Source organism: Pristiophorus japonicus, chromosome 30 (assembly GCF_044704955.1).
Source record: "Pristiophorus japonicus isolate sPriJap1 chromosome 30, sPriJap1.hap1, whole genome shotgun sequence".
NCBI lineage: Eukaryota > Metazoa > Chordata > Chondrichthyes > Pristiophoridae > Pristiophorus > Pristiophorus japonicus.
This window is the reverse complement of record NC_092006.1, coordinates 1,396,357-1,405,356: the sequence shown is the minus strand read 5'-3', so window position 1 is coordinate 1,405,356 and position 9,000 is coordinate 1,396,357. Positions and strand designations below refer to the sequence as shown.

The following is a 9,000-nucleotide window of genomic DNA, read 5'->3' as shown; positions in this document are numbered from 1 at the left end:
CTGCGTCTTCCCATCTCTCTCTCCGGCTCTCTGTGTTCCATCTCTTGCCAATTCCACCCGCATCTCCATATTAAAAATAACATTCAATGTTTCTAAACGCAAAAGTAGCGGGCAAGGGGAGGGTTCCCGCCAAGACCCCTCGCTCCCGATCGTTCCCTCCCCTTCACCCACCCCGCACCAGCAGGGGCCTCGGTGGAAGCTGGCTTTATCCCAGCAGGTCTGGCACCTCTGCTGGGGAGCAGGGGTTGGGTTGTCCAAGGGGGCTGCGATGCTAGGCCAGAGGGAACCACACTGAGTCACAAAGTGCCCCCACAGATCCTGCTTTTCCTGAGAAATCGAGAGATGGAAGGGACGGGTGGGGGCTGGGGTCTGGGTCTACTGCGACCAAGTCCGCACCTCCCCCAGAGGAGCTGGAGTGAGTGACCTCAGTCCTCTCCTTGTGGAGAGATCTTCTGTTCCTCGAGCCCCCCCCACCCCCAGAGTACAGACATTCCCCGATCACAGGGGGATACACACACTCGGGCACTGGATCCTGGCTGCCGTGCTTGGCCGAGACCCAGACATGCTGCTGTGTGTCCACTTCCTCGCTCGGGGCAGGGGCAGCGGGTAATGTCCCTGACTGTGGCTCAGTCCCCAAACCCAGGAACTTGCATTTATAAAGCGCCTTTAACGTAGCAGAAGACCCAGTTGGTGTGTGACAGGGATTAGTGTTATAGTGAGGGTTAGTGTTTTAGTGAGGGTGGGCTGTACTCAAGGGGCTGAGTGGCCTCCTCCTTTCCCGACACTGAATGCCAAGTCCGGGGTACATAGTGCAGAGTCCCCGCTCCCCCATTACGCCCTCACCGCCGGACACCGAGGGTTCAGTAACGGGAGGGAATGTGCCCGAGGGAGGGCCCCTTCATCATTATCTACAGAGACTGCGGGAGGGCTCTCTTCCCCAACACCACCCCACAGACTGGGGGAACACTCCTTACAGTGCGGTGCTCCCTCAGAACCGCTCCTCCGACAGTGCAGCACTCCCTCAGTACTGCCCCTCCGACAGTGCGGTGCTCCCTCAGTACTGCCCCTCCGACAGTGCAGCACTCCCTCAGTACCGCCCCTCCGACAGTGCGGCGCTCCCTCAGTACTGCCCCTCCGACAGCGCGGCGCTCCCTCAGTACTGCCCCTCCGACAGTGCGGCACTCCCTCAGTACTGCCCCTCCGACAGTGCGGCACTCCCTCAGTACTGCCCCTCCGACAGTGCGGCACTCCCTCAGTACTGCCCCTCCGACAGTGCGGCACTCCCTCAGTACCGCCCCTCCGACAGTGCGGCACTCCCTCAGTACTGCCCCTCCGACAGTGCGGCACTCCCTCAGTACTGCCCCTCCGACAGTGCGGCACTCCGGCACGGACTCGATGGGCTGAATGGCCTCCTCCTGTGCCGTAAATTTCTTATTCCATACTGAACTCATCGGCCACTCTTGGTCAGACTATTTTGCACCAGCTATCCATCCGACCACCCTGAGAGCACTGTATCACTGGGCTGGGACCTCCACACACCCCTGCCTCCCTCCCACTCCACCTGAGGGCCTCGTTCACCTGTGAGCCAAGGCCATAAGTGCCAGGAGGCTACCCGACCCTCACTCACCGATCAGTGGCAGAAACACACGGACTGATCTCCCACCTGCGACCCTTAGATTGTACTGCTGTATACAAGGCTCAGGACCCCGATGGGGATGGGGGTGGGGAGAGGGGTTGGGTTTAGGCATTAGGACGCTCTTGGTCACACCATTTTGCACCAGCTGGCGAAAACAGGAAGGCAGAATATTATCTGAATGGTGACAGATTAGGAAAAGGGGAGGTGCAACGAGACCTGGGTGTCATGGTACATCAGTCATTGAAGGTTGGCATGCAGGTACAGCAGGTGGTGAAGAAGGCAAATGGTATGTTGGCCTTCATAGCGAGAGGATTGGAGTATAGGAGCAGGGCGGTCTTACTGCAGTTGTACAGGGCCTTGGTGAGGCCTCACCTGGAATATTGTGTACAGTTCTGGTCTCCTAATCTGAGGAAGGACGTTCTTGCTATTGAGGGAGTGCAGCGAAGATGCAGCAGACTGATTCCCGGGATGGCAGGACTGACCTATCAAGAAAGACTGGATCGACTGGGCTTATATTCAATGGAATTTAGAAGAATTGGAGGGGATTTCAGAAACATATAAAATTCTGACGGGTTTAGACAGGTTAGATGCAGGAAGAATGTTCCCAATGTTGGGGAAGTCCAGAACCAGAGGTCACAGTCTAAGGATAAGGGGTAAGCCATTTAGGACCGAGATGAGGAGAAACTTCTTCACTCAGAGAATTGTGAACCTGTGGAATTCTCTACCGCAGAGAGTTGTTGAGTCCAGTTCGTTGGATATATTCAAAAGGGAGTTGGATGTGGCCCTTACGGGTACAGGGATCAAGGGGTATGGAGAGAAAGCAGGAATGCAGTACTGAAATTGCATGATCAGCCATGATCATATTTAATAGTGGTGCGGGCTCGAAGGGCTGACTCCTGCACCTATTTTCTGTGTTTCTATGCTGCTTCATGTAAGTACCCCGCAGATGCTCAGTTCCACTGCTGAACATTTAAAAGGGAGAGAGTGGGGAGCTAAACATTTGAAAAATATTGGTAGGGATGGGGTCTGGGTAACAGAGCTGTCAGTCACTGTGGACACCTTCTGTCCCGTCAATCGTTACTGATTGTAGAAACCCTGTAGCACCCCCCCCGGCTCGGGGGCAGAGATTCCCCCCCCCCGGCTCGGGGGCAGAGATTCCCTCCCCCCCTAAAACAGAATCGAGAAACACAGCTTTTATTCATTTTTCAGTTTATTCCAAAAATACTGTGAATAAAGAAATGTTCTATGTTCTGTACATTCTAACTAACACACAGCATTGAAAATTTACAGAAAGTCATTGAGTGTGTTACACACTGGACCATCGAACCCTCTCCGAGATAAACATAATGTTTGTGGTTCTCAGACACTCCATGGTGGGGGGAAACTTCTGCAAGGGTCTGGCTGCCCGTGTGAGATTTTAAAAATGATTAACTTTGTACAGTGACAATTTACAGTCCTCATCATCAAGGCGACAGGATTCGGACCCCCAGAGTTCAATGGTTAGCACTGGGCCCCAGCTTCGAGCTGCACCAGATTGTGGCGAGAATGGGGATTCAGTGCCAGCAGCACTCTGCGTCTTCCCATCTCTCTCTCCGGCTCTCTGTGTTCCATCTCTTGCCAATTCCACCCGCATCTCCATATTAAAAATAACATTCAATGTTTCTAAACGCAAAAGTAGCGGGCAAGGGGAGGGTTCCCGCCAAGACCCCTCGCTCCCGATCGTTCCCTCCCCTTCACCCACCCCGCACCAGCAGGGGCCTCGGTGGAAGCTGGCTTTATCCCAGCAGGTCTGGCACCTCTGCTGGGGAGCAGGGGTTGGGTTCTCCAAGGGGGCTGCGATGCTGGGCCAGAGGGAACCACACTGAGTCACAAAGTGCCCCCACAGATCCTGCTTTTCCTGAGAAATCGAGAGATGGAAGGGACGGGCGGGGGCTGGGGTCTGGGTCTACTGCGACCAAGTCCGCACCTCCCCCAGAGGAGCTGGAGTGAGTGACCTCAGTCCCCTCCTTGTGGAGAGATCTTCTGTTCCTCGAGCCCCCCCACCCCCAGAGTACAGACATTCCCCGATCACAGGGGGATACACACACTCGGGCACTGGATCCTGGCTGCCGTGCTTGGCCGAGACCCAGACATGCTGCTGTGTGTCCACTTCCTCGCTCGGGGCAGGGGCAGCGGGTAATGTCCCTGACTGTGGCTCAGTCCCCAAACCCAGGAACTTGCATTTATAAAGCGCCTTTAACGTAGCAGAAGACCCAGTTGGTATGTGACAGGGATTAGTGTTATAGTGAGGGTTAGTGTTTTAGTGAGGGTGGGCTGTACTCAAGGGGCTGAGTGGCCTCCTCCTTTCCCGACACTGAATGCCAAGTCCGGGGTACATAGTGCAGAGTCCCCGCTCCCCCATTACGCCCTCACCGCCGGACACCGAGGGTTCAGTAACGGGAGGGAATGTGCCCGAGGGAGGGCCCCTTCATCATTATCTACAGAGACTGCGGGAGGGCTCTCTTCCCCAACACCACCCCACAGACTGGGGGAACACTCCTTACAGTGCGGCGCTCCCTCAGTACCGCTCCTCCGACAGTGCAGCACTCCCTCAGTATCACCCCTCCGACAGTGCGGGGCTCCCTCAGTACTGCCCCTCCGACAGTGCGGCACTCCCTCAGTACTGCCCCTCCGACAGTGCGGGGCTCCCACAGTACTGCCCCTCCGACAGTGCAGCACTCCCTCAGTACTGCCCCTCCGACAGTGCGGCGCTCCCTCAGTACTGCCCCTCCGACAGCACGGTGCTCCCTCAGTACTGCCCCTCCGACAGTGCGGCACTCCCTCAGTACTGCCCCTCCGACAGTGCGGCACTCCCTCAGTACTGCCCCTCCGACAGTGCGGCACTCCCTCAGTACTGCCCCTCCGACAGTGCGGCACTCCCTCAGTACCGCCCCTCCGACAGTGCAGCACTCCCTCAGTACTGCCCCTCCGACAGTGCGGCACTCCCTCAGTGCTGCATTGGGAGTGTTGGCCTGGATTTTGTGCTGAAGTCTCTGGGGTGGAATTTGAACCCATGATCTACCCACTGAACCACGCCGATACCAAATCGAAATGCGGTAACATCTGCAATTTTAACAAAATGGATGGATGGCAGTTTATTTTTCTGTGCCATTAACAAGCTCTTAATGAAACTGCATTTTCTTAAATCGAGTCTTTCAGCGCCCCTTGAACCTGGCACTTTAAGAGCAGGCAGTTAACTCTGGAGGGGAGGCAATAGCCTTTTTGTTAAAATGGGATTTATTCCTAAAACCCAAGGCGTTTGGAGGCGGGAGTCGGTGTTAATGATCTTTGACCTATACAACAGGTACAAGGGGAGTCGTTACACAGGGCCTGGAGTGCACTACCCCTTCCCACAGAACCGGGAGTACGCAGGAAACGGTTGTGGAGCAGGTTACGCTGGAATCTCACTGGGTATTCTCGGACTCGAGAACGCTGCTGACAATTTCTGAGAGCCTGAAATCCCACCCCATCAGATGATCCTTGGCTCACCCAATACCCAGTCCAACATTAACACCGCCTCTCGCTGCAATCTCCCCCCATGCAACGTTACCCTCGCACTATCAGAGGGAGCGTTACCCTCGCACTATCAGAGGGAGAGTTACCCTCGCACTATCAGAGGGAGAGTTACCCTCGCACTATCAGAGGGAGAGTTACCCTCGCACTATCAGAGGGAGAGTTACCCTCGCACTATCAGAGGGAGAGTTACCCTCGCACTATCAGAGGGAGAGTTACCCTCGCACTATCAGAGGGAGAGTTACCCTCGCACTATCAGAGGGAGAGTTACCCTCGCACTATCAGAGGGAGAGTTACCCTCGCGTGCCCGGTCGTCAGGCAGGCTGGGTTCCTCCTCACTCCTCCACCCGTGGCCTCGAGCTTGCAGTCGATCCTGTCGGCCCACACAGCAGTAACGACACGTGGAGCCCCCTGCCCTCCCCCCCCCGCGGAGGGTCCCGACGGGTGTGGGGGGGGGGGGGGGAGCACTGTCCGAGGGAGCGTGTAGCTGGTCAGCTACAGGCTGCACTCAGGGTGACCGCAGACACTCTGAGCCCGCCCGACGGCTGGTTCTCGGGGAGCTCCTGGCGAGACGGTTGTCGGGGCCCCTCTCCCGCTGGGTATTCACCCTTCCGGCGGAGCTTTTGGGGAGGGGAGACGATTGGAGCAAAACAGGAACAACTCCCCCCCTCGCCCATCACGTGCGACACTCAGTAAACCCAAAAATAACAATCACGTCTGCGGAAAAATATATATATATTATATGTGTGTGTGTGTGTGTGGGGGGGGGGGGGGGTGGAGGGGGGGGAAAGAGACAATTAAAAAAAAATAAAGAGTTTGGAAACTGGTACTTTCTCCTGGTCCAGACTCTCCCGGGCCGGGCCGGGCCGGGCCAGACCTCCGACCTCCGACCTCGACCTTTGACACGGCGCTGTCCATCGGGACCTCCTCCTCCGCCCCTTACCCCACCGGGGCGGCCGTTATCGCCTCTCCCATCGCGTGACGCCCCCCTCGGAGGCTGAGCTGCAGGAACCAAGCGCGGCGAGAGCTCAGAACTTGTGCGAGGGGGGCTCGCGTTCCCTCTTCTTCAGCTCCTCCCTGTAGCAGCACGAGCAATAATCCCCCGTCTCCGGGTGGCCGTAGAAGTTACAGTTCGTCTGGCGGCAACGGGTCTGCTGGATGCTATAGAAGTGGCGGCCGGAGGCGGAGCCGCCCTTGACTGTGTCCTGGGCCCCCCCTTCCGGCCCTGGGCAGTCCGACTGCTCGGCGAGGCCGTTGCTGAAGCTGTGGTAGGAGCTGTTGCAGGAGGAGGAGGTGGGGTAGTCAGGCGGTTCGTCGGTGGTGGGGGGGTGGGGCTGGCGGTGAGAGGAGCGGGCGGGGCTGCCCGCCGGCGGGGTGCGACCCTGCCCACAGTGCCGGGGCAGCGTGGCGTAGGACGGCAGGCCGCTGTAGGAGCCGCCGGCGAGCAGCCGCCGGGACTCGGGGTAGCCGGCCGGCTGGGAGCAGGGGTCGGCCGACACGAGGCTGGGCCGCGGGATGGTCAGCACCCCTCCCCCGGAGAAGGGGGGCTCGTGGTAGGCGGACAGCTTGGCGGCCAGCGACGGCGGAGGCGGCTGAGGGGCCCCCGGGCTGTCGAAGCCCTGCGCCGGGGGGCTGTAGGGATTGGCGGGAAGCTCGGCCCCAGAGTCCTCGGCCAGTCGCTCCTGCGAGTCAAAGCGCCCCGCTGGGGTCAGGGCGTCCTGCTCGGCCTTCTTGGGCACACTGCCATTGGAGGGCCCCTTCTTCCCCGCCTCCTTCTGCTCCTGCTCGGTGAAGAAGCGCTCCTCAGCGTCGGTCAGGTAGCGCTGGATCATCTCCTCCTGGTAGGGGTGGCGGTGATTGGTGGTGAACTGACCGGTGAAGATGAACTTGCGTTCGCCCTGCATGGCTGCCCGCAGGATGCTCAGGCTCAGCTTGACGTCGTTGCTGTACTTGTAGGGGTCAGGGGTCGGCGGCTTGCCGGCCGGCCGTTCCCCCGGCGATGGGCTCTCCGCCACGCTGCTCTCCTTGCTACCCTTTTGCGACTTCAGGGATCCCTTCTTTCTGCCCTTCTCCATTGTGCCGTTTTGCCCGGCCCGGCTGCCCTTGCTGTGGATGAAGCCCATGTTCTTCTTCAGTTTGCTGCCCAGGCTCTTGCCGAAGCTGCCCAGCTTGTTGGCCACCGACTCCGCCCGCCGCTTCTCCTTCTCCTTCCGCGCCTTCTCCTTGCCGCCGGCCCGACCGCCGCTGTTGCCGTTGGAGCTGCTGCACACAGACTCCTTGTCCGACTCCCCGGATTCTGCCACCGAGCGCGTGTCGTCCCCTCCGGAGGCACTGGGCGATTCGGGCTGGGCCAAGGGGGCCTGCTGCAACACAATGCACACAGCCAGTCAGTCAGAGCAGGTCAGTGCACCTCCGTCACCCCCCCCCAACTCCCCCCTTACCCCCCCTCCCCATCACCCCCCCGTACCCCGTACCCCCCCTCCCCATCACCCCCCCTCCCCCCGTCACCCACGTACCCCCGTACACACTCCCCCGTCACCCCCGTACCCCCCCAACTCCCCCCGTACCCCCCCTCCCCATCACCCCCCCGTACCCCGTACCCCCTCCCCGTCACCCCCCTCCCCCGCACCTCCCCCCCGTACCCCCCCTCCCCATCACCCCCCCGTACCCCCCCTCCCCATCACCCCCCCTCCCCCCGTCACCCACGTAACCCCGTACACACTCCCCCGTCACCCCCGTACCCCCCCAACTCCCCCCGTACCCCCCCTCCCCATCACCCCCCCTCCCCCCGTCACCCCTCCCCCGTCACCCCCCTCCCCCGCACCTCCCCCCCGTACCCCCCCTCCCCATCACCCCCCCTCCCCCCGTACCCCCTCCCCATCACCCCCCCGTACCCCGTACCCCCCCTCCCCATCACCCCCCCTCCCCCCTCCCCCGTCACCCCCCTCCCCCGCACCTCCCCCCCTCCCCCCGTCACCCACGTACCCCCGTACACACTCCCCCGTCACCCCCGTACCCCAACTCCCCCCGTACCCCCCCTCCCCATCACCCCCCCGTACCCCGTACCCCCTCCCCCATCACCCCCCCTCCCCCCGTAACCCCTCCCCCGTCACCCCCCTCCCCCCGTCACCCACGTACCCCCGTACACACTCCCCCGTCACCCCCGTACCCCCCCAACTCCCCCCGTACCCCCCCTCCCCATCACCCCCCCTCCCCCCGTAACCCCTCCCCCGTCACCCACGTACCCCCGTACACACTCCCCCGTCACCCCCGTACCCCCCCAACTCCCCCCGTACCCCCCCTCCCCATCACCCCCCCGTACCCCGTACCCCCTCCCCCGTCACCCCCCCCCAACTCCCCCCCTCCCCCCATACCCCCTCCCCCGTCACCCCCCTCCCCCGCACCTCCCCCCCTCCCCCCGTCACCCCCCCCCCAACTCCCCCCGTACCCCCCCTCCCCATCACCCCCCCTCCCCCCGTACCCCCTCCCCCATCACCCCCCCTCCCCCCGTAACCCCTCCCCCGTCACCCCCCTCCCCCGCACCTCCCCCCCGTCACCCCCTCCCCCGTCACCCCACCTCCCCCATCACCCCCCTCCCCCCGTCACCCACGTACCCCCGTACACACTCCCCCGTCACCCCCGTACCCCCCCCGTACCCCCTACCCCGTCACCCCCTCCCCCCGTACCCCCTCCCCCGTCACCCCCCTCCCCCGCACCTCCCCCCCGTCACCCCCCCTCCCCCCGTCACCCCACCTCCCCCCAACCTCCCTCCCCCGTCACCCCCCTCCCCCGTACCCCCTCCCCCCATCACC

General features: G+C 61.4%; 1 protein-coding gene across 1 annotated transcript in view; it reads right to left on the bottom strand.

Annotated features, from left to right (window-relative positions):
* Positions 1–2,828: 2,828 nt before the first annotated feature.
* Positions 2,829–9,000, bottom strand: part of otud7b (OTU deubiquitinase 7B) — a 52,056-nt gene continuing 45,884 nt past the window's right edge. The window contains exon 15 of the mRNA XM_070868517.1: positions 2,829–7,551. Coding sequence (XP_070724618.1) covers positions 6,217–7,551 — 1,335 coding nt within the window. The 3' untranslated portion in view covers positions 2,829–6,216. The remainder of the gene's footprint in view (positions 7,552–9,000) is intronic.